Here is a 25,941-nt window from a genome sequence, read left to right on the forward strand (position 1 = left end):
AGCTGAGGAGTATGACATTGAGATTTTAGTAATTAAACTTCTACTACTACAACAGAGATATTTAATTTTACTCTCTCTCCTCAAGTGAAACTCTTACTAACATCCATTTGAATTCTTCAGTGAACTGAGCACAGCCTGTAACCCTGGCTGTAGCCTCCACTCCCAGTTAAAACTGGAAGCTGGCCATCTCCACAGCTGGGAGTTTCAGCCCAATTTATTCATGAGCATTCGCTACATTGTGTGCTCTGGTGTGATGAAGAACCGCATAGTCCGACTGATTTCACACTTTCTTAACCTCCTCATGTGGCGTATCATTCTCCAGGCTCTTGTAGTGGTTACAAGATATTAAACTCTCCACCTCTACTTTGTTGCTTGCCTATCTTGCTGCATATCTAAGAGTGTTCATTACAAAAATCAGAATATAATTAAATAATTTAATGACAATACAGACTCAGATATTTTGAATGCTTTATATAAATATTAAAAAACATTTATTAACAACCTAACAACTCCTCCAAAATGCTCCCCCTCCCTCCCCCATTGCTCTTTATAAAACACCATAAAACTATCAAGGTCCTACTTCCAGTTTCTCACCTCTGTCCTGCATCTTGAAACTCTCAAAATTATCAATATTTGAAATAAAATTGTGGTAAGTCTTCCAAACCACATTATTCTGTTTTAGTTACAAGAAACTGTCCATACCCAACAAAAATAAGCTTTCCAAGAGCATAGTGTGAAATCAGTGAAAACTGAAGAAAGATTTTCACAGAGGGAATTTCTCATGTATCCAACAACATACTGAAGGAGCACAGTGTTGTCTACTCCAAGCTGCTGAGCACAGCACAGGGAAGTTCTTATTTGCACATTTTTCCGTCTCTCTCTCTCTGTAAACAGGTAAACATACATTTTATTTCCCTTATGAAAAAATGATACCAAATATGTTGTTTAATGTCAAACAGAAGTCCTTTCAGCTTAACTTATACTGGGAGAAAGCAAAAATATGGATATTGCCTACTGAGTGGCTGGCTTTGCAAAACTGCATTGCCTCTGCTGTACTACATGTTATTCTTCAGGATACTTTTTCCATCTTTCCAGGCTCGTTTCCATTCCACAGTGGGGTCTTGTCCTGTTTGGCACATGGAATTTCTCTAACCAAAATACTGAGAATGTTACTGAGTGTTACTCTGGCCTTCTGATACACATCAAACTGATGAGAATTGCATTGTATTTCACGTGGACCCAGACAGAACAAAAAGTGAAATACAGGACTTAACAGCAAACTTGTTTCAGTTGCCTACTGGCTTATCATGGTGATAAATGGAAAAACACTACATTGACACAAACACTAGAAGCCTCAGTTGTAACAAAACTTCTGGGGAGCTTGCTTTGCCTGTTAATATAAAACATGACTGAGATTACATTCTATCAGCTGAAGATGATACTCAGGAGATGGAGCCAAAACATTGCAAATATTTTACACAGTTCCAAGTTAAGCTTGAAGGTCAATGATTAACCTTTGTCTGAAAAATAAAGCAACATTTGGAGTTTTGTTCTGGGGATGATCTAAGTGAAAATTCAAGGCTGCTTATAGATGAAAAAATTCTGCTGTCTCTAGAACATCACAAGTTTTGAAGCCACACAAAGAGAATTTTGTCCTTCTATGTCTGTCAAACACACTATTAGCCACATCGGGTACCACTCACAGAAATGTGGGATTTAGCTGAAGTTCAGATAGCCTATGGCTTATTCCAAGGGAGATTAAGCCACAAAGGATCTTACAAGAAGTAATTAGCAAAACTGACTTTGCTTCTTACTACCAGTTTTAGTTTGTTGGAACCTTTCAAAATTGCTCTTTACACTAACACTAGAGTGCTTGCAAGAGCATCAGTTTAGATCCCTCACCTGAAACCTGATTACTTCTTACCCAGTCTTTCAGCTACTGGGAAGCAAAATCAGCAGAATCCAGTTAGATTTGACCAGGTGGACACCCTTACAAATGGCAGAGCTATCTTCATGCATGTGAAGGGGTGGAACCCAAAGTTTGTTTGGACCAGTGCCAACTGTACTCTAAGACTGAGGTGAATGGCTTCTACAGAAATGCCATCTGGTACCACTGGTACTGGATCTACCATTTTTTACAAGGCAGGCAGATGATCCCTACAGAAGAATGATACACTGTGAAAAAACAAGAGTCTCTATCCTAGCATTTTTCTGTACAGGTAGCACAGGAGGAAAGTAGCAATCTTGGTGGTCATCAGATTCAATTCTCTCTCTTCCAGTAGCAATTCCCTAACAGACTGGATGAGAAGTGGTATTGAAAAAGTTCAGGACCTGGCCCTCAGGAGGTCAAGAATCCAACAACTGACAATCAGATTCATGACATCAGATCAATGGCATAAACCACAAGACTGGAATGGCAACTTCCCCTAAAGACAAAAACCCCTGACACCAAAACCCTCCTCTCAACCATCCAGTACTAAGGTCATGATGGCTTTCATGATTTAGAGCTGCAAAGGACATGTGAAATAATGCTGCAGGAACTGGGAATAGACTTATGCTACTCCAAAAGAGAGAGATATGTGCCCCCATCTTAATCTCACTTATGATGGAACAGCCTAAAAACTCATGAACTTCTATACCCAAAATAGCTTAAGTGTTCAGAACAAAAGGCTTTAAAGGGGATGGAGAGCAGACCAAAAGAGCTGTATTACTGGCAAGTTTGTGAAGGCTGGTGCCAAAGATCTAAACTAACAACACTACAAAATTGGTGAGCTCAGTAAGCATCAACTTTGACAGAGGCTGTATTGTTTTGTCATGAGAGATTTTCTGGTATTAAATGTTTGGTTCTTCTTACTCAGGCTGTAGAATGTGTCTTATGCAACTCATGCTTTGAATGTGATTCAGGATTTTCAGGTGGAAAAAAAGCAGAAATCCTGAAGAACCAGGAATGGTGAAACAAGCTTGCTAGAAGTCTCCATCTCATCGTGCAGTTGGCAGAACCTAGAAGATGGGCAAACCCACCTCTCTCTAAGAGCTCGATCAAGGGAGAATGCAAGTTTTCCTTTTCAGTGGAAGCATCCATATATACAAATATGAAACCATACACAAGCTACTGTCTGCTTCAAACAAAGAGCTAATTAGATTATCAACTAAACCTTCAGCTGTGAGCAACGTGTAGGCTCTCAGTTCTGTGAAGAAAGGTATCCTAAATCAGGCATATCTCAAGTGATTTTGAAGTTATTTTATTCTCAGTGCTTTTTTATTGGGCTTTTGGAGCAAAGAAATGAAGATCTAAGGTGCAAACAGTTGGGACAGTGACCTCACAAGTTACTGTAAGGCAGACAAAAGTAAATAGGTATTACTTCTACACACTATGAATGAATGTGGAAAATATTTCACTCAAGAACAGCAGATGCACTCAACCAATGTACTTACCTACACTTTTATCTATGCTTATATTATACTTATATGATCACCTGCTGGGAGAAAGAAGCTAAGTGCTAATTCTTTGTAAGAATGGAGAATGTAGGTTCTGAGGCTGCAGCTTCCTCATTATCTGGTGATGCCATTGCAAAACATCTATATAAGTTAGTGTGATAGGGGAAAAATTGCTATTTCTGTGCTACTCTCTGCATTATCATCAATACAGTATTAAAAACCACAACTTGAGTTTGAAACCTTGCTGTAAATCAGTAAGGCACAGTCTGAACACAGTGGAAACTGTTTAGTAACTACTGGGACAGCCAGACCTTCTCAGCCCATTTCATATTCTCCTGCAGCCATTTTAGAGCAGATGAATGCTCCAGTCTGTAAACTTCTTCCATATTAACATTCACTGTCAAATGCTTAAGAAAAAGCTTTGGATCAGATAAATGAGCTGCCTGGATCAGCCTCTCCACTGCCTCGTGATAGGCACTGCTATTCTGAACTGTATCTTCAGATCTGAAAGAGAATTTTAACAAATATAAAATTAGGTACCATACAGGCCTATGTGTCACTTGTCTATCATTTTATACAGGCAGGAAAATGACAAAAACATTAAGATAATGCCTTGTATTTTTCACTGATAAATATTATGCTAATTTCTAGACAGATTATATTACTGTTCTGAAGAATTAAAAAGTTATAGAAAGAGTATTTTTAACATCTTTAATGGTAATCAAAAATAGTAAGCTTTAATACCAGTGCAAAGCAGCTCTGCAATATTCACAGCACATTTAATGAAAATAAAAGTGTCTGGGCTGGAAGATTCAGTAAAGGAATGCAAACCATTTAATGAACTGGATATACCAAGAATTCACGTACATGCTTGAATCCATAAGGTTCACTCAGTTTTGGCATGTAATTACTTTTGGAACAAGGCTGTGCCTAAGTGACATGCCTACATTTTTTGCAAAAGCAGAACTTACTATTTAAGAAAACAAACAGATATATACAGTAGCATACACATGGGAACAAGAGATAAAAAACTTCTCACTTATCCAAGGAACAAAAGGAAGAGATGTATTCTTTGAGAAGGATAAGGAAATCAAGATCTATTACTTACATGATCACATGAATAAATACAATCAAAATGGTACATATCTGACAACAAACCTTTTCAGTATTATTTGAAGAGTCTGGCTAGTAGTCCTTGAACTTTGAATATCACTGGCATTTGAAACAAGAAATATTTCAATGGCCAACAGCATCTCAACTTCAGACAGGTAAGAGGGAATCTTCAGAAGTCTGTGATATAAATTTCCATGCAGCTCTGGGTAGCAACCCAGTGATAAAGCATCTGAGAGTAAATGCAGAAAATGAGGAATTAGGATAACCAATACTGAACACAGATCTCTCTTCTGTGTGACTAAATGTGGAAAAACCCCAACCCCAAAGTCTTAATGGATTTTACTATTTCACCTATGAAATGGCCTGACTGGAGAACACAGCACACAGCATTAACACTAATATTCACAGTTGTAAAATGTTGGGATTTTTTTTCAATGAGTTTTATCAGCTATGATTAAAAAGCTGTGTCAGAAGTCTGGAGACAGCAAGTTCTGTGATAACACAAGTACAATTTAGGCAGGTCAGAACAGAAGCTGTTAATCATGGTCAAAGTGAGAGAACATTTGAACAGCATTTCCTGCTTTGTTCCCCTTTCTTCTGTCAAGTGATCCCAGAAGCCCAACAGAGCATTTCAGGGGGAAAAAAAAAAGAGATGAGGAAAAACTCTAATTCCAATGTTAACAAAACCAAGTATCCATGCCAGAAAGGATGGTCCCTTAAAGCAGTCTGCTAACCACAATGATTCTAAGACAAAATCAAACAGTAAATAATGTGACTGTATGGAGAGACCCTCTGCAGAATGGCTCATCCAGTATTATCTTAGCTCAGAAATGGAGAGTTGAAAACAATTACAGACTATCAAAGTTTTCAGGTAAAAACTATTCAGTTTTTACCTGAAATGAATTTTCTTTTAGTTGCGATAAAATAATTAGCTAGACCTCTCAAATATTAAATATTAATAATTTTACCACCACAGAGATGCCGGTACACTTCTAGAGAAAAGTATCAGGAAATCTAATTTGCCTAGATGAAAATGTGAAGATGATGCATTTTTCAATCATTTCAGAGCTCACATACTTGAAATTCTGGAACTGAATGTAAAAAATTAATTTATCACAATTACATTTATTTCATGCCAGGTAGTATGCACTCTTTCTTATTTTCAATTCACCATTTCCTAATAAGTATTTTTGGTTACAAATAAATTCCTGAGAGTGACACAGAAAGCACTGTTTTTCTTTTTACTCATACTGAAATGTTATGAGCGCATTATCTAAAGAATGTAAGGGGAGCATATTGTTCAAGAAGGAACTTACTTTTGTAATAGGTCCTAGCTTTGGACCATAAAGAACTTCTTCCCAAAGCTGTGATTAATCCTCTAAGTAAAACAAAATCAATAGCAATTTTTTTGGAAAGCATGAAGTCTACTGCAGAAGATGAGACCCCAAGGTTCTTGTTCTCAAAACAGGCATTTATCAGCTTGTTAAAAAGGCAGCTGTATTGAGAAGCATCTATAATATCTGAAATGAAATTAAAAATATTAACTACTGAATTAATGAAAATGCAAATCTAGTTGAAGGATCATTTTCTCAATCAGTACCTAAATCAGAACTCTTGCCCCTATCAGTAAGATGGAACAAGGTTGGGATAACATGAATGCTTTATTCCTCAAAAGTCTTTTCATACAGTAGTTCGCTCACATTTTGAAGGACAAGTGTTAAGGTTCAAGTAACAATTAATAAAAACCCCCTTGGTTTTCTGCTTCTACTCTTACTCTGAACTGTCACCTTTTTGGCAGGACTGAACAGCCTTGTTGTATTTACCTCATAACTTGAAGAACTAGGTTCCTTTCAGTATTGTCTAAAGTAGATGGTTTTCCAACCAATCTCTCCTAAAATATCTAAAAGTGGCAGTAGGCTGAGAGACCTACACACAGGAATCAGCTGAGGTTTCCTCAGTGGAGCCTAAGTAACTACATATCTCATTTTGAAGTACTCATCCAAAATTTGTCAGATAAATTGAGCCTGACAGAGCAGCTGGTTCTTAACATGGTACGTAAGAGATGCTTAGGTTAGCCAGCTCAGTTAAAGAAAAAAATCCCCACCTCATTCACCTGAAATTAAGATAAAATAAAATTAAAATATTCCTATTTTATCTCACTGTATAGACTGTACAGATCCTTAAAAAATTAATGAGTCTTTCTGTTGCCCTGTGTAGTAACTGAGCAAAAGAGGACGGGTGTGTGTGCACATCCAAGAGTGTGTGCACAAGTGCAGCAAGAGCTGCAGAGCACAACACATATGTAACTGACACTATACTCTTTGGAAAACACAAACAGGCTTGTATAAACCCATCTTACTTCAGCAAATTTAGTTAGAAAACAATACAAGAACAGCACAGAATCATCTGTTAAATTTTTAGCTCTTTACACAATATCTTTTTCTTTACTTACCAGAATGTTTCTGCAAACCTGGTAAGTTCTGCAGAACTTCAAATGCCTGCCTGTACAAACTCTTCCTCAAGTATTTGTGCACTATTGCACATAAGAGATTATGTCGATTGAGGATGTCCATTTTATCACAGGGCCACAACGGTGCATCTGTGATCCACTCTGACTCTGTGGCAAACAACGGTGCAGTGTTATTTCTAGGAACTGGAACTTCTGATGTTGAGAATTTGAGCCATTAAGAATGTACTGTAAATTGTACCATGACACAAACTTCAGAACTGCACAGGAAGTGCAGCTTGACTTATTAATAATTTGTTTCTCATGACCAATATTCCTTAGACTGATTCTCTGAACTGTTATATTGCAAATCATCCCTTTTGTGAAATATCACTGCAGTAAAATGGCCTTTCAGTGGCATATATAGGTATGTATGTATCAATGTACAGCTATAAAACTGAACAGCAAATTTACATCCTCAATATCACTTTACAACATACATTCTATTATTTTTACTTCTGAATTTCTTCTATTTTCAGCAGATCAGAGTGCCAAAAAGCCATATGTAATAATTGCATAAATATGGTTCTGTTCCTAAGCAATTATACTAAAAGAGGATCCTATGAGGTGCAAAGGAACATTGCATGGACCCAAGCCAGAAATTTGACACTGAATGTCCCCTGGTTCAAAGGAAAACTACACTCCCAGCATGGGACAGCATCATTTTCCAAGCTGCACTCCTCCTTCATTATGGCAGATTTTTAGGTAGAATGGTGTTGACAGTAGAATACTGTGAAAGCATCTGAAAAAATTAGCTGTAATATTTCTTATACATATGAAGAAGAACATTAACCAGTAAGATGATCACCTTTCCTTTGCCTCAGTATTATTGACTGTATTTAGTAACACAGACCAGCTTGTAACTTTTATCTGAAATCTGTCATAGAAGTGAACTGTTCAAATTTAAGCCAAAATTTTAAGACAGGCTTACCTCTCAATACCCTTGTTGCTCCATCCAAATGTCCAGAATAAAGATACATTTCTGCGGCTTTATTAACAATCTGACATCTGGATGCTGACTTCCCTGCACCTACAAGTCCTTTCAAGAGTGTAAAATCTATCTGCAGCTCATGCAGTTTGTCCAAAACCTTCCTTCCCTGGTGTAAGAGGGAGAGGGAAAGAGGGAATGTCAGAGAAAGCAATGGTATCAGTGAACACAGAGTATATTTATATAAAATATAACAGACTTAATTTGGTGACACAGATTTATAGGTATCGATGCAGTTACCTGTTCCAAACTGAGTCAGGGGTGAAGTCTAGTAGAATTTCAAATGAAGAATTTAGGGTTTTTTTACTATGTAGACAAAAAACTCTACCAACCTATTGTCGAAGAGTTCCCAACACAATATTACCCATAACATTATTTCTACTATATAATGTTCAATACAGTATTTGTAATATATTTTGTAATTTATTTTTATGTGCTTACTTTGGTTTAATATTTTTAATTTTGATTTCATTCAGTACTACACAATCTAAAAAGATCATACAGAGAATTTTCATTTTGCAGCAGAGACGTAATTGTTAAACTGAAATAATTACTCCAGCATAAGTCAAAGAAAACACTGATGATTGTAAGCAGCAGGACTATAAATGGGAAGAAGCTGGGCCTATCTGGCCAACACTGTAACAACCAACAGCTTTATCATCACATTCCAGATTGGTATTTAGACTGGTTTTCTTCAGAAACTTCATCTTAACAACTTTTTGGCTGTTTGTTGCATGTTTTATTGAAGTACATCTGTTTTATGAAGTTTCCTTACCTCTTACAAAGAAAATTCTCTTCAGGACCAAGCAGCATACATATTTTACCCCCAAGAGCCACCAAAGCTCTGCAATAAAGGGGTTTGATGTTCTTGAAGGAAAAATGATATGAAAAGCACATTTTGAGTTTCAGGCAGTCCAAAATATTCATAAAACAGCACAGGGCATGTCCTAAAGCCAAAATTAACTTGGGCAGAGCAGGAAGAGCAAATTCATTACTATCTTACTTTCTTGACTACCTTTTGGGCAAAAAAGACATGGACCAAGTAGATACTAGCCCATCAGCCCAGGATTAGGGATTTATCTGATATATAATGGAGTGAAACAGGTAGAGAGAGGTAAGAATGACAGCTTCCTGAAGCAGAGATAAATTTGGGATCTGCCAGTTTTGATAAAAATCATTCAGAGCAGAACCTCATTCACACTCTAATATGGTGAACACAGGTTGTCTACAAAGCTTTTTGAGGATCTTGGTCAGTAATCTCTTGAGAAGCAGGTTTGATACTAACACAACACTCTCAAAGAAATAAAGATCTTTTGCTATAGACATGAAAGAAATCATAGTACTACTTTTAGTAACTCATGTTGTACAAGAATAACACTATATGTGCTTCTCACACATTAGGAGAAGAAATTAGGACATGAAGATGAATCTCCTTGAAATATCATGGGTTATGCAATCCAAGATGAGGCTCTCCCTTAAGATGGACTGGAAAACAGCTAAAATGCCTGAAGGCACACAAACACTATATGCTGAAGAAGAGAGCCAAAACCCAAGCCAAACAAAACTCTTCAGTGGGCATGTGAGCACTGCCACTCCTCAATGCCAAGAATTTAGATTCTCTCTTCTGTGGTCAGGAGTAGCTTAACTGCTCTAACTGCTAAGTTTTATGGAACAAAAAACCCTAGAGTTCCAGTGCAGTATTATTCAAGTGCTAATGCAAAGACCTCCTCTCCTTCCCTTTACTCTTAAACAGTACCACACTGTGCTGCAGTTCGAAAGGAACCCGCTGAAGACCATTCAACTCATGAAGGTAATGCTGCAAAATTAATGGTTTATCAGAACAGGCATCCTGTCTCTAGACCAAGCACCTCTAATATATATCTCCTTGGCTTGACCCTGGAAACAGACTGAGCAGTGGACAGGTTTTTTATATAACAGAATTCCTGAAGGGCATCCCCGAGAGACAACTGTACAAAAGACAATTTAATTCCTCGATGTGAACTACGAAGGGTTCCCTGATGGTAATTTGCACAGAAAAGCCAACCTAAAACTTCAAGAGATAAAAGGGGACTGAGAGCATTTCCTTCTGTTCATAAAAATGTATGCTAAAAATCATCCTGTATGGGATGACAAACATCCCTGAGGGCTTGGGGATTGACCAAGGGGGGAGAATTCATGGGATGCTACACATCCCACTACAGCATAATTATTAGCTGAAAGGACCAGGCACAAATTCAGAATGGGATCACTGACCAAAACACAATCTAAAATGACTGAGGGTTAATGTTACTTCTTGTGCTATCACTTTTCATGTTACTTTCTATAAGAGATCGAGTTTGGTATGCACTGGTTCCTTCCAGGAAGAAGACAAATTTAACATTGAAATGGATCTTACTGCAGTGAAATTATGACCAATACTGCCTGGAGAATAAGGAATGTAAAATATCCAGTCAAAAGTCTAGTCTCTTAGCCCTGGCCCCGTGTAATGTTTGATAGCAAAGATTTGATTGTAAAGGTATTTCTTTGTGACCACTGGAGTTTTACAAGACTCACAGAACTTAGAAACTTAGATTCAGAGGAAGAAAAGCACTTCAGCAGTTCTGGGGAGCAGGGAGATGACCAAGAACAGACGTGCTATACTGATTTTCTGTCTTCCTGGCCTTATCCATTCTATTTGAGGTCAGATGCAGAAGCACTAGTGCAGGAAATTGCTCAAACTTCTCTAAATGTCACTTCAGCTGGGAGGTCTCAGAATACAACATGATTGCCAAGTGGAAGAAAGTAATGTTTCTGGGAAATAATGCCATCAGCGCCTCACCTCAGAATCTCAGGAAGGCCTGTCTCTTAGTTCAGATTCAACCTCAGCTCAGAAAAATCACAAAATGAACATGAGCAATCAGTTTCTAGGTTGTAAGACCAAGTTATGACAGGCTCCATAGAAGACTACTGCTGAGAAAGCCACGATAAATGCGTTGGTCCAGCTGGACAGTTAGAAAGTGCTAAGACAGCAGGGAGGCAGGTGGCACACCCAGTCATTCCACCAGAGAAAATAGAGTTTAATATCCAGAAGAGAAATTGCTAATTCTTTTTCTCTTTTTCTTCCAGTCAGGCTCCTGTAGAACTGCATACCTTTATCCACTGCAGTACTTTGTGATACGAATACATTACGCTTATCCCAGTTCTTCCAATGAAAAGGCTGTCTGCTTTATTATGCTGGGAATTTTTCATTACTGGAAAGAAAAAGAATAAGGCTTATTTGTTTATTTATTTAACATGTAAATGCAGTTTTAAAGAAATTACACATTTCAAAAACACAGTAATTGTGAAAATACTAAATGCATTTTTCTGAAATGTTTGCCATTGAAAGCAGCAACTTCCTAAGTCTTAACATCAGGAGGAGAGTAAATAACTATAGTTTATTCAGACAGTATTTCATAGTAGTCCAAGTCATCCATAAAATGACTGGACATGTGATGGCATAATTTAGTAACATCATTACTTGTAAAGTAAGCTTTACATTTTATGGCATTATGAAGAAATTATGGCAATTGCAGAACTGAGTAATTACAACCTCTTTGGAAGCACTTAGAATTTTTGAGCAGTGGTCTCAAAGTAGGGTGTGAGTACAACAATCCATTCAGCTGTGGGAAAGAAATATTTTTGTACTATTAGAAAATAAAAATAAGTAAAATACTTTCAAATACAGTGTTTATTTAATATTTAGCTCGTATTTGTAATTCCTGGTTTTGTGTACGGTTTATAGAGAATTTAATATTTTGGAGTAGCAGCACATGTATATAACATATAAATAAATAAATTGTGGGTCACTGCTCAAAAATTTTTTACTGATGGAGGTGCCTATCAACTGGGAGACCACTGCTCTAGGAAAGACAGACTAAATCTTCTCCTTCTGTCACAATTTGAAGATTTTTTATGATTTTAAAGTCTGTGGTCAGAAAGGATATGTCACATATCTGGAATAAATATTCATTATGTTTTAGTAGATAATACAGGTTGAAAAATATCTAAGTAATCCTTTGCAAAACGATTTAATATTCCACTGACACTTTACCAAGCCTCAGTAATCTGCAAACTCATTAGGAAGAATGATACAGATATGCAAATGAAGGGGCATAGGGAGGAAAGAGGCAAGAAAACCTGCCAGAACCATTAAAACATTGGGTTCTCAAGCCCTTGCAGAAACCATTAATTCTTTGGAGAATAAAATAATTCTTAAAATCCAATTTACTAAAAAAAAAAAAGTAAAAATTATATACAGTTGTAAACTGTTCAATGTGTTTTAAAACACACAAGCATATATATACTTACAGCAGTAAAGCTTATTTATGCTATTGATATGATGTAACATTTTCATGTGACACTTTACATGAAAATACTGAAATACATTTGCTGTTGTTCTTAGCATAGGCCATTTTTATTGAAAGATCATGAATTCTGGGTTCTCTTTTTGATTTCACAAAACTCTACTGCTCCTCCTTCTGAATCTTCCTTAAGTGTAAGCATTTTATTTCTACTGGAAAACAGCTTGTACTGAACATTACAGCTGACAGTATTTACACCTCAAAAGATTCAGAATATTGTAACATAAAATTAACTAATAATCAGAAAACTATACGAATTAATTTTTTATCTCTTTTAAAACCTCTATGAAAAGCATTTCTTGCATCTTAATTTTACCTATATCAGCAAAATCACAAAAAGGGACTCCTGGTCTGTCTGCCTCAGAATCCTTGGTTAGAATTTCAGCAATAGATAAAAACAATTTCTGAAGATCCTCAAAATGTTCACATCCAGTTCTTGCATTAAGATACAAAGCTCCCAGCTTGGTCCAATCCCTTTTTTCCTTGCAGTGCTGAAAAGGAGGTAAAGGATAAATATAAGCAAACCTGATTCCAGAAAACCAAACAGAAAATAAAGTGAAATTTGAGATCTGTACCTGGGATAAGACTTAAAGGAGAAAAAATGCAGATGAAATGCTACTGCCAAGAACATTCATGGTCATATGGCAGTTACATGTTGCCAAACTTGCATGGACTGCTAATTACTTCTATCCCTCAAGAAATTAAATTCCTTTTTTCATGTCATGACCCCAATTGAGAAAGCTCATAACTTATTCATCCTATTTAGGAACTGGCATTTATTCAGTATTTTTTTCCCATGATGCATGCTGAGTTTACGGTTATTTTCTATATGAATTAGTCTTTTGCTTGCCAGATAACTTGATGACTTTGGTGTTAAAGGAGTAAAAAAATCAGTACTGTTTTTTCCCTTTTTATATTTCAATCTCTGGATCTACACAGTATGTGTGATAATATGCAAACTATATTATAATTGTGCATAATGAGTAATCTGACCTTGAACATGAAAGACACAAGCATCCAAATAAAGAATGTTTTACAACATTTTCTTATTCTTTAAAATACTGCTCAATGTTGTCAATTGCTTTGACAATTTTCTTATCTATTTTTATACCAGATATGAATTCTATCTGCCAAATAATGTATTAAATAAATTTTTGGTGAGGAGTGATGTACCACAACCAGTTACAAGCACAACAAATGTAAAGCAGAGGAAATAACTGCTTAAGTTACAAAATCTTTCAATTTGATGCAAAATAAAGATAAAAAACTACAAGTATGTAAATCAAAAGACTGACATTACAGAAGGGCCAAAGACAGTTTTCTCCTGCATGTTAACTCTTTCCATACATGGCTTTGCATAAGCTCACTATATTTGATAATAAATCCCACTAATAAAAAAATGTATAGAAATTGCTATTTCATGTAGGCTTTAAAGAAATCATGAAGAATGCACATACTGTACCTGAATTTCAGCCACTGCTAAGTTGTAGTCAAAAATCCATGTCTTTTCAAAATATCTTTCCTTAATTCTTCCATATGAAAAAAAAAAGAATACTTGAATTTTAACATCCTATTGAACAACAAATTATCAAATATGAACATTAAATGGATGTGATTTTTGATCCTATTTGCTTCACATTACATAAACTGCACACTGGAAATGCTCATTTTAAATCTTGCCAAGGGAAGTTAGCTATGTATCAAACAAATAATTGAGCAGAGCTATTTTCACAGATGCTGCATAACTGGTTTCCACTAAGAATCAAAGGTATGTTTATGAATCACAAATTTACTTTCTCAACTTTTTTGTTTGTGTATTTGAGGCAGATGATACAAAAATGAAAAAGGATCACAATCTGGTTCAAGAGATGGTTCAAGTATTAGCAGTTTTTGAACAGATTTGACGTTTTGTCCAGCATATCCCAGCAGTACTCAAAAAATGACCCTCCTCCCTAGCAGTGTTGGCACAAATGTTTATGTAGTCACACTGTAAAGGAAACTAGAAAACTACTTCAGATTATAAGTAATCCTAGAAGGGTTGTTTATTGCAGAAGTACCATTTGCTGAAGTGGGTAAAAGATATACTAATATTATAAATTATATATTATACCATGATGTTTCTAATTTGGCTAGCTATATGAACTATTACAGCTGGCAGCAAATTGTACAATGGTGATTGATATGGAAAAACTAGTAATTGTGGTCAGAATCTAAATTTTGATTTAACAGTGCTTGGTCTTTAAAACACAGTAGATTGACAGCGCTTTAAAATACAATTGGGCATGATATGATAGTATTTTCTTTCAACACATCTTTTAAGGATTCCACATAAATTTATAAAAAATAGATACTGAAGAAGGAGTTAAGCAGCTATAATTAGAGAATGGCTCCTTAAAGACATACCTGGACTTTATGTTCATGACAGTACTCATTTCCCAACTGGAAACTTGCAACTGGCGAAGTAACTTAATAATGTAGTCAAAATGTTCTAACTCAAGGAACATACCAGCATCAATGAGCTGTAATATCAAACAAGGTAAGAAAAGTAAGCATATTAAAAGTTGTGATGACTTAATGCATCTTCAGAGGTAAATGGCAAACAACATTGGGAAGAATACATTGCAGTGAATCTCAGTCAAAAATGAAGGAATAAATCAAAATCTATACCACGAATTCAGCTACTCACAATAACATTTTTCATATTATTTCAGTACTGGTTTTTAAATTGATATGTCTGAGTTTTCAAACAGGCAATATGTGTAAACACAGTATTTCAGAAATTCCAACAAGCAGCAGTAGTACAAATGAAACTCATACCTTACAGAAGGTACTGATTAATGTAGGCACAGCATTTCTTATATTCAAAGAAGCCACATGCTCAAAAACTTTCAGAAGAACTTCTACAGCTGGCTAATATAGACAAAAATAGCACATTCAGTTTTTCAACTCCCTTCAATTGGAAAGTGTAGAGATTTTGTAATAGGGTATTCTGAATTACTCCCCTCACCCAAGATTTAAGTACCAGAGTAAAAACAAACTTATTACTATAAATAGCATAGTGCTCAAAAAACTGAAATTATGAAACTAAGATTTAAAAAATATTACAAAGTCACCTACCAGTGTCTTGATTTGTACAATTACATTCAATATCTGAAATACTTCCGGCAACAAACAGTTGTTGAGCAATGAAAGAAGAAGATCATTCAGCACTTCAGAAGCAAAATCTATACCAGGAGTAACTTCTTTGTAATACTGCACAAATATCTGGACTGAAAAAGCAATTAAATTGAATTTCACTTTGGGGTTAACTGATGCTAACTATTTAAACAAGTTATTTCCTTATATTTTAGACACAGTGTAATGATGCTTAATTGTCCAAGATATTATGGAATAGGGATAGGAGAAATATGAATGAAAGGATCCAGTCTGAATACAGAGTTAACCTTTCCAGAACCAAACTGACTATTCTGAAATATGTTGTATCATTGAGCTGAGCACTGTAAGCTCGGTAGGTTCCCAGCAAGTTTAGCTGATTTGGTGCAGCACAAGAAGAATGCACAAACCCAGGTTAGATTTGGTACATGCATCAAGGTAGTAAGGCCTTTCCAGACAGGAAGCTCTAGGAAGTGCTGTGTTACAGTGGATGGTCTTACAACCTGTTCCAGTGCCACCCTTCCTTGACAAACATATACTGTGGCCTGCTGGTCTCCAGTGTTACCCACATTAAAACACTCATGTTCGGCATGGAACACTGCAGCACACGGAACAGCTGAATTCCCCATTCTCATTCTAGTACACTCTAAGAGGCTTTCAAAACTTTAAAGACTGCTCAGGACCGGTGTAAAAGAAATCACTGTCCAGAGTAAAAACAAAACAAAAGCCCTTTCTGACTGAACTCAAAAGCTCAGATGGGCCTGAATGAACTGCAGTTCCTAAAACGTGTTAATCATAATCCTTTGCATACATGGTGTAAGGACTAAACTAAATCTGTTGGGGGTGGGTGCAGTAGCAACACTTAATTTCAAGAGCTTCCATTCTCACCTTTTTGGGTTTCTGATGTTTGGCCAGGGTGTTCAAAAGCACCTTAATAAAATTTAGGTTCTGTTAAACCTCCTACCTGCCCTATTTACATATTTCTACTCCCAAATCTAGTTACAGTCAGGTATATTCATTTTATAAAGAAGTAAGACTGCTAAGAACCTCCTGAGCTAAGTGCTTATCTAAATTTCTAGCCTTACTGGGAAACAGAACCACTAAAACACAGGGATTGAATGCATTCTTTAATTTGAAGAACTTTTTATTCACTGCTGAAGTGGCAGTCATTTCTCTTTTGACAGCCTATTTAATTTGCTTTAAATAAGCAAAGTAACAAAGATCATCAACAGCTACTGCTATACCATACCTGCACGTTTTAGGAGGCCTGATTCTTTGATACTAATGTATGTCCTAAGAATTGCCATGCAAATCTGTAAAAAAAAGAAAAAATTATAGTAAAATGTAACTTCAGTTTATGCTGAACAAAAGAACTACTCACAAGCATGAGTTCTATTCTATTCTATTCCATGTAAGCCATACATACTGATAAATGATTTAAGAAGGTAATGGGGTCTGTAGGCAAAGGCTCTGTCAAATGGCCAGCAAATCAAACTGAAAAATAATGCAGATGCAATGTTTGGGAAAGAGGCTGCTGGGACCACAAATGTTTGCATGTGTATGTATATACTATAGTAAACAAAAAAAAGAAGAAAAAAAGAAAATTTGACAATGCAGTTACTTCAGAGCTAGCATAAATGTGGCAGACTGTAAACCAAGAAAGGGAAGCAAAAATGTGAAAGTGAAACATGGTAAGTAAAAATTCCATGAAACTATTAACTAAGAAATCAAAAAATCATCCAGAAATTAAGCTGGTAACACCAATTGTCACAAAGAATCATTCATAAGGACACAGAACAAAAAGCTCAGAACTAACTTGATTTAATGAGCCATTTCACCACAGACTGAAGTGACTAAAAAAAAATCCACACCTAGATATTTTAATGCTATTTAGTATTGGAACATTCTTGTCTTAACATCTTAAGCTGTCAGCTTTGTGATACTTACACATTTTACATATTTACATACTTACACTACTCCATCTCTGCAGATGAAGAAATAAAGACTACTGATGTTATATCTTAGAATTCCAAGTTCAGGAAAACCCCCACCCCCTTTTAGAAATTCTCTGTCTCTTCTAGAACATTTACAGTCTTTCTGCACAACAATGTAAACTGGTCATATTTAATACTATTTTGTGAAATAGTTAAACATCAAGAGACGGAAAATGCCCTAAATTAGTAGTCATGGTAATATATAACTGAATCAGGTTTACTTTTACATGCAACTTCAAAATGACACAGGATTTACTCATGAAGTTCATTATGCAGCAAATTAATTATCATCAAAGCACTGGTTTATGGCCAACACATCTTATTTTAAAGCCAGTAACCTGTTTAGAGCATCAAGCCAAAGTATACAAAAATTATACATCTAAGTATAAATAAAGCTTATTGTTTTTATTTGGAAGTAGTATTGCAATGTTGAGCTATATTCCAAGATATACCTTTCAGAAAATCATGTCATATTTTTGATCAATAATTTATGTGAAGTGTCACTTGGGAACAGGTTAACTCACTTAATCCAAATCTATACTCCCAGGTGGCTGAGGGCATTTCCAGAATAAACTTTAGCTTACAGTAAGGAAATTAGTTTGCTTTCTTATGGAATCAATTTTTTTCCTTCTTTGGACTGACTCCCAAAAAAGGCCAAGATTGCATCTGGAGCTCTGTCTGTTCCAAGTATTGGTGAGATTGCTTGGACAACCACTTGCAGTAGTATTCAAACACGGGACATGCTGTATTACATTAATAAAAGAAACTAAATGTGTTACTCATTTACACCTTCTAGAAGGCTTCAGTTGATTTAGTTGTCCCAATTTTGAAAGGTGTAACTGCACCCACAGACTATGTAAAAATGTCAGAATCTTTAAATTTTGAGTTAGCTGTAATAGATTTTGAATGTAGGTACATGAAAGAGATTATTCCTCTTTTCAAAAGGCAGCATATATCACACTATTCTGTCATGTCAGTTGTTTCCCTGACTCATTTAACATGACAATTTAATAAAATCATAATAAAGGCCTCTGTGTTTTATAGCACCAACCAACCAACTCTCCACTAAGAGCATGGCCCTACTACAGTAACACAGAGGTGCTTATTCAGAAGAACAAGCACAGGAATTCCCTAAATACTCCAGCATCTCCCAGCCAGTGCCCATTCTGTTGTTTAATACGGAAGAAACCCCCATACTGCAGCCTTTATCTCAGTAAGATCAAAACCAGGATCCTTCTTACAGGAATGCTGTGGAAGCTTTGAGATGCACAATTCCTATTCAATGTGGCTGAAACTCACCAAAAGGTTCAAAGGTCATTTAGTGGTGGTTAGAGACAGAAATAAAAGACAGTGTAGAATCACATTTCTTTAGGAAGACACATTAAAAAAACAAAAACAAGATCCACCACAACAGAAGCATATATCCAAGGCCCTGAAGTTTTAAGATAACACTAATGAAGGAAGAAATATTCCTATTTTATATACTTTTTATTTCCAGTTAGGAGGTTCACAGGATGAAGGAAAAGGAGAATATGAAGTCACAGAAAATAAAAACTTCTTCAATAGGATAGGAGTAAAAAAAAAATTAATGAGTGAGGTTCACGAAGAGAAATAAAGGCTTGCATAACAACATGTTTTGAAACCACTTATTTAACCGTGAAATGATTGCCTGTGCCACACTCTGAAATGTCATTTGAGCAAAACAATTTACTGTATTAAGCTCACCGTGTCTTGTCCTTTCACTGAGGACCATGGAGTAGAATCCAGCATCATCTCCTTTACCCTCTTCTCTATCACTGACACATATTGTTAAGACCCACCCTTCCCTTAAATACTCTTCTGTTTACTTTATCTAATACAAAACAGATTTCACTGTTTGAAAATGAAAGGCATCTTTAAAAAAAAAACCCAAAAAATTTGATAATTTGTACAACCTGCTGAGCTCAAGAATATGCTGATTTTCAAAACATATGATGTTTTTATGAATTCAAGCATGGCTGTCTTGTGTGATCAACTACATCTGTAAAGTGTTAAATATTAGGAAGTTATGCTTTAAAGCATCAACCAGTTACTTAACGAAAAAGAAAAAATATCATTATGGGGAAAGGTATTTCTCTTCAAACACTCAGTGACTATTATCACTGAGAACACTGAGCTCTAAGCAAATGGAATATCAGTCTGCATTAACAGTTCTCCTGAAGAGATTTATTCCTCCTGGAATAAACGATCCTGCACAAGATCAGACGCCTTTATAGCTTCTTCACCTGTTTTTCTTTTCTGTACTTTGGTGCCACCATGAGGTGCTTGGCCTATTATAATTTTTAAAAGGACAGGTCTAAAAACATAAATACATACACAAACAAACAAAACTCAGGCATACTTTTAGACTACCAAGAAAGTTTGTCTAGGTTTGGTGGGTAGAAGTGTTGAAGTCTGCTGGAGTGTTGTACCACAAGTCAAATCGAATGGAATGGATTTTTAATAGTCATAGGCAAACAACTCTTTAGTGTGCCTGTAATATAATGAAGCAATAAAAACCACAATAATTCAGATAAACTAGCTGAAAATTACAAATATTCACAACAGCCTGCCAAACATGTATCACACTTGAGAAAAAAGGAAAAATGTTCCATATAAAATAAATACAAAAGAAAAGAAAAACATTAAGAAAAGTAAAACCAAATTACACTGATGTATTTTAAAAATTTGGACACAGTATATTTAAGATATCAGGAAGATGGACAAGCTGCTTTAGGTGTTAATTTTTCTAGCAATCATGTCTAACAGGTTACCTGCAAGTGATTTTTTACATTTTGATTCAGAAATTTTTTACTTATTGACATCAATGATAACATTGCACTCATACCAGTAAGATGGTAGGTAAGAAATAAATCTTGTAAGACCTGATGAGAACAAGTTAGGCATTTGTTATTGGTTACCTGCTTTGATGTTTTTATTTACTTTCAGTTAACTTACGAAACTTTCATACAGCAAATTTCAAAACCTTTTTACTTGTCAGTACAACTAGCTTGCCTTGCACATTTCTTGGAAGCATTAAACTCAAAATGCCTCTCTTAAATGATCTGAAAATGATTTGAAAATTTGCCCATCATTGGAAAACTATTCTTGCTTGCAAATATTATGAGAATTGGTGCTCTATTTAAGGAGATTACAGCATCTTAAAACAAACACGCCTACTGTTGCACCAAATATGCACAAGGTAATATACCACAGATGGCTTTTGGCCTTAAAAGTACATACAAAGTCTTTGCACAGGTTTGCTTCAAGTCTCTGATGCCCAGGATAGAAATGTCTCAGAATCTGCTACTCTGTATTTGTACAGCCTAATTGCTGATGTATGTTAAAGCACCCACTAGTTCAAAATTACACCATGTTTAAAAAAAACTTTAGAAGATCTTGGGAGGAAGAATTTCTCAACAATTTTTTCATCCATCATTCTCTGATTGATAACTTACTTTCCACATGTAAATGAACAAAGGAGATGATGCTTTGGTTTTAAAAAGTGTTCACATTTAGAATATTTTCCCTACTTCACTAAATACTTTACCTTTTCATCCCCTTGTCCTGGAACATGACAGAACCAACATTTTGTTCTTTCACACCCACGTGAAGTCATGAAATAATATCTGCAGTATTTACGGGGCAAGTTAAGTGCATCAAGGATCTGCTGGACTGAATGAGAAGCCTGGAATAAAATAAAATTACAACAAGCAGAAAAAGCCAAATAATATTTCTTGAAAGGAAACATGGTCTTTGTTTTTTTAAAATTTAAAAATATCTACAAACTCTAAACAAAAGCAGAAAATGTGATCTATAATTCAGCCTCTGAAACAACCCTCACCTCTCTACTGTACTTGCAGCATTTCTAAGATCAGTCCCTTGCCATATCACGTTACTGTCTAATACAACAAAAGCCTGTCTTGAAGACCACAAACAGGGATAATATAAGAACTGCTTAATGAGATGGACAATGAGTAGAGAGGAAGGAGAAAGGTGACAAGTTCCTGGACAGCTCTGAATCATGATCTGAGAATTCTGGGGCATCAATTTCCTTAACCCTTTTCCAGCGCCCAGCATCATGGATAAAGCAGGCTGTGTTGAACATGTGAAACCTTGTCTGCTTTTCAGTTCTATGAACACCAATAAAGCAAAAATAATTATTTAATTTTGCTTAAGCTGAAAACAGAAATCAAGAAAAATTCACTGTGAATAGCAGCCCCTTCATCACTGATTTTGTTCTTGTAAATTATACTTACTCAGTGATAGCACCTTTAAAGGTGTAAAAACATAAACATATACAGATTCACAGTTTGTGACTTGATACATGGGGAACTGTCTGAATAGCCATAAGAAATTTAGTGCCAAAGGCAAAGATTTAACAACTCACACTTGCATTTTTCTCCATCTTCCATGGCTCAAAATCTCCACAATTCCTCAATGGCAGTGAAGTACTTCTTCCCGAAGATTTGTAACCTAAAAATTAGGATGAGGGCACAAATCACATAATAAAAATGAATCATATTGAAACCATTCTCATTTATCTTATTTTCCTTTATATTTATAGTTCCTTCAAGTCACAGAAATGATTAATGACAATTTGATTAATGCAGTCTAAAGCCAGTAATTTAAATTACAGTTTTCTTAATTATCCTAAAAGTGAGACTTTACAAAAACTTCAAGAGTAAGCACATTTAAATTAAAAACTTCACTACTTTATCCAAGGATCCTGCTCTAACTTACAGAGATAAGAAAAGGAATAAAAATATCCAGAAGTTTTAATTTCAAAACCTACCCATTTTATCAGTAATCTTTGCATTCCAACATCACTAGCCCTAAATTTAAGCTATTTTTTCTGAACTAATAGATAGAAAACCTTTCATATTCTTATGTTTTAAGCAATGCAAGTAGAAAGTTTAAGCCCAGTATAAGTAACTGGTTTCTTAACCATGAAACTTGGTTTTAGAACTTTAATTATTATTGAATGACAGTTTTCTTTCTTTGAAAACTGAATAATGTTAATGGAAGATAAAAGTTCAAGTTTTCAACTCCACATCTAAAGACAAATGAGAGTTTTTGAATGCCCTGCATTCTAGGATTCCCATCTGGCCCCTTCAAAGAACTGAGTGCTCAAAAGACAGGGTGCTTAGTCCCTTCCAGCAAACTAAAGTTACTAAAGAGCATCCAATAATTAATGTTCTTCTACAGACTGGTGCTAGGTACATAGTTCTTAATCTCCATGTCTTCCTAACAGATAGGGCTATCCCAGGATAGGAAGCATAGAGCACAATGTAGAACAATGAGTATTAAATGTTATGTATTGTCACACTGCAAAAACTTGTGAAGTGACGGTGGGCTGCTCAATAAGTTCAGGATTGGATACATTTAGTATCCAATCCAAGAAAACGGCTGAGAAAAGAGCTAACCACAGCTAAAGAAAAATGCCACAGGGAATTTGATCTTTCTCCAGATTCTTGCCATCCCCAAGCACAAAGTTTTTGACCAGCTCCTTTCAAGAGTTTGCATTCTCCCTTGCTGACCGTAGGTCAGACTTGTAGGGAAGCAGGCCCTAAAGTGGAATAGCAAATCCTGCCTGCACAGTTCTCGGACTAAAAGGCTGCTTTGCCCTGTCTGTCCTAGCACAGAAACTCTTGCTTTGGCAACTTTCAAATAACTTTAAGAAGGAAGACTTTGAAGAGATCTTCAGAAGGTGTACTCTGAAGGCCCAAGACATGAATAGTTTCAAACAACTGGAGTCTGAAGACATATTCAAAATGTTTTCTTTATAGCATATGCTTCTTGCACTGCCTGAAAATACTGTTAAATGACATGATGATAAAATTGTTCTACAAGCTCAGACTGACAGTACAATTTGAAACTAAACAAGAACCCCTGTCACTGATCTTAATTCAATAAATCCATGTTTATAAATATCCATTTTAGTCAATAATTCTAAAAACAATGATTTCCAAAGCACCTGTTGCAAAGAAACAGAATGCAGTATCTATCCAGAAGTAATTGATTCCTATTTTTCTCTATCTCATATGCCAAATGAACCATACATTTATGCAAGGCTAAATGTCAGATTTGTTATGTGCAGTGACTCCAGTTCCATTGTGATTTCTCGGGTGGCACAGATATCTGTCCCACATGTGAAACAGACTGGGTCAACAAGAAGTGCTACTTATGAAATCCATATAATTATTTGATCCAGTCTAGTGAATGCCTCAAAACAATTTGAATTGGCATAAACAACAAAGTTCTGACCTTCAGCAACATGGGCAAACCACTTCAGCAAATCTTACTATGAACAATCAACCAACCCAATCTGCAGTCACATTCTCTGACCACAAATAAAGGGAAACAAGTTACTTGCTGATAATACATGTCAAACACAATGTGTCAGACTACTAAGAACACATGCACTCCCCTACCATTAAAGTATCTGAGAGGCAAAAATACCAGATAGAATTATTTCTAGAATAGAATTCTGCTAAAAACCTAACCCCAAACCTCTCACTAACCCACCAAGAGATCTTACAGTTTTACTTTTATATATGCAAAGTAAAACTCCCATCAATATCTTCAGGAACTGAAGACAGTCCTTACGATTTCATTGACAAATAAAGCACAAATAAAAAATTATGATGGGCTCATCAACACAGCATACAATACCATTTGTCCAGGATTTCATCTCTGTAGTTCCACTGAAGATATTTACTTTTTGGTCATTCAATGGCAATCCTGATAGCAATTCACAGTTCACTTTGTATTTACAGTCACTGTTGAATATTAAAAACCAAAATTTTGTTAAAATTAGTTTAACCAAATTTAACACGTGTTTCATTCATGTACTGCATGCCTTAAAAGAAGGATTAAGTGTATAAAAGATGAGAATTTCTTCAACACTTTATGCAACACTTTATGCAACACTTCAAAACCTGCCATAAATTTAAACAGCCAGCAGTCCCAACAATTTTACTTTCATTACTCTCATTTGCCTGGTCCAATCTGATTATGATTTTAGCTGAGATTATCCTGCCCTAGCGCATGACCATAGGAAATTCAATAAATAAGTAGAAAAAGCACCAGTGAACCACTCCCACCACCATGCTGACAAGAAGATTGAGATGATTTCTGTCACCTCTGAAGAAGCATCTACTTAAGCTTAGTCTGTTACGTAATATCTGCCAAAGAGTAAATCCCAAGGCTCTTCAAATTACATCTAAAGAGTCAACTGTTTTCTTTCCTAAAAACTGACTACTGGACAGAAGATTTAGGTGATTTCAAAGAGAACCCTAATTAAAGACTGTTCTGCTTTTATTCTCAAATATGTACATTCCAGAGAATTAAATGGCTAAAATGTGGTGTTTTCAAAAATAAGATAAAAATATTGCTAGCAAAACACTTGGTAATCTCTTCTGTATTTGTAAACAAAGCCACAGGAAAAATATAATCCCCTTTCATGAGATCTTGCTCCCCTTCCCCCTTTCCATTAAGAATCCTGGTTCAGTACAATCCTGGTTTTAACCTGCTGGCTCCTCTGCAGACAGAGTTGCCACCTCCTATAAGGGATTCCAAATATTTAATACTTCTCATAACCAAGACAATTCAAATAGTTCCTAAACTTTAGGACGTTTTCAATATAATTTGAAATAAAAATGCTAATGTAGAAAGAAAGAAAATGCAGTTAACAAATCCAAATTTTTCAAGATGAATCTTTATTCTCATCAATGCATTTGGGTTGGTTTCCAGAGGGAACAAAAAATCTGCAGTTTTAGTTACTCATAAATTTCAGATTACCACATAAAATCTTATGCTTCCTCATGATGCTAGCCTCAGTTCTGACACAATAGGATTTTCATAGCAGTTTTCCTTCAGATTTCTTTAATCTAAACATGAAACTACACACTATTTTGCCAGGAACTGCAAACTATATAGATCTACAAGCATTTTTTTTTTAGTAACAGCATCACTAGAAGAGGAGTTTGCTAAATAAGAACAGCAACTATGTTTTCTTCTAGATAAAACTTTGCAATGGTAACATTTTCCAGTAAAACTAGAGAAAATAGTTCAACTCCAAAGGAAGGCCTCTTCTCTAACCACACAGAGTACTGCATTGCACAAACATAATTTGTTCAGCACAATCTACTTATTCTGTAATATATAGAACTATTTATGCTACTAAGGCAAATTTAAATGGGTACTTTATAGCAGAAGGAGGAGCTTGGAGCTCTCTAGTGGATTAACAAAAAGATGCAGTATTCTCCACTAACAGACTTCTGGCAGACTCAAGTCTGTCACAGAAATGTGAGCATAGTTGGAAAAAAAGCAGTACACTCTACTATG

General features: G+C 35.7%; 1 protein-coding gene across 1 annotated transcript in view; it reads right to left on the reverse strand.

Annotated features, from left to right (window-relative positions):
- Positions 1–581: 581 nt before the first annotated feature.
- TOPAZ1 (testis and ovary specific TOPAZ 1) overlaps positions 582–25,941 on the reverse strand; it is a 39,303-nt gene continuing 13,943 nt past the window's right edge. Inside the window, exons 8-23 of the mRNA XM_063176886.1 lie at positions 24,268–24,374; positions 21,983–22,068; positions 21,143–21,280; positions 16,830–16,893; positions 15,545–15,696; positions 15,245–15,337; positions 14,831–14,946; positions 13,890–13,956; positions 12,744–12,918; positions 11,175–11,275; positions 7,989–8,154; positions 7,004–7,168; positions 5,868–6,071; positions 4,597–4,780; positions 3,750–3,942; positions 582–1,146 (exon numbers count right to left, since the gene is read on the reverse strand). Coding sequence (XP_063032956.1) covers positions 1,063–1,146; positions 3,750–3,942; positions 4,597–4,780; positions 5,868–6,071; positions 7,004–7,168; positions 7,989–8,154; positions 11,175–11,275; positions 12,744–12,918; positions 13,890–13,956; positions 14,831–14,946; positions 15,245–15,337; positions 15,545–15,696; positions 16,830–16,893; positions 21,143–21,280; positions 21,983–22,068; positions 24,268–24,374 — 2,095 coding nt within the window. The 3' untranslated portion in view covers positions 582–1,062. The remainder of the gene's footprint in view (positions 1,147–3,749; positions 3,943–4,596; positions 4,781–5,867; positions 6,072–7,003; positions 7,169–7,988; positions 8,155–11,174; positions 11,276–12,743; positions 12,919–13,889; positions 13,957–14,830; positions 14,947–15,244; positions 15,338–15,544; positions 15,697–16,829; positions 16,894–21,142; positions 21,281–21,982; positions 22,069–24,267; positions 24,375–25,941) is intronic.

The sequence above is a fragment of the Melospiza melodia genome, chromosome 1, assembly GCF_035770615.1.
Source record: "Melospiza melodia melodia isolate bMelMel2 chromosome 1, bMelMel2.pri, whole genome shotgun sequence".
Lineage (NCBI taxonomy): Eukaryota > Metazoa > Chordata > Aves > Passeriformes > Passerellidae > Melospiza > Melospiza melodia.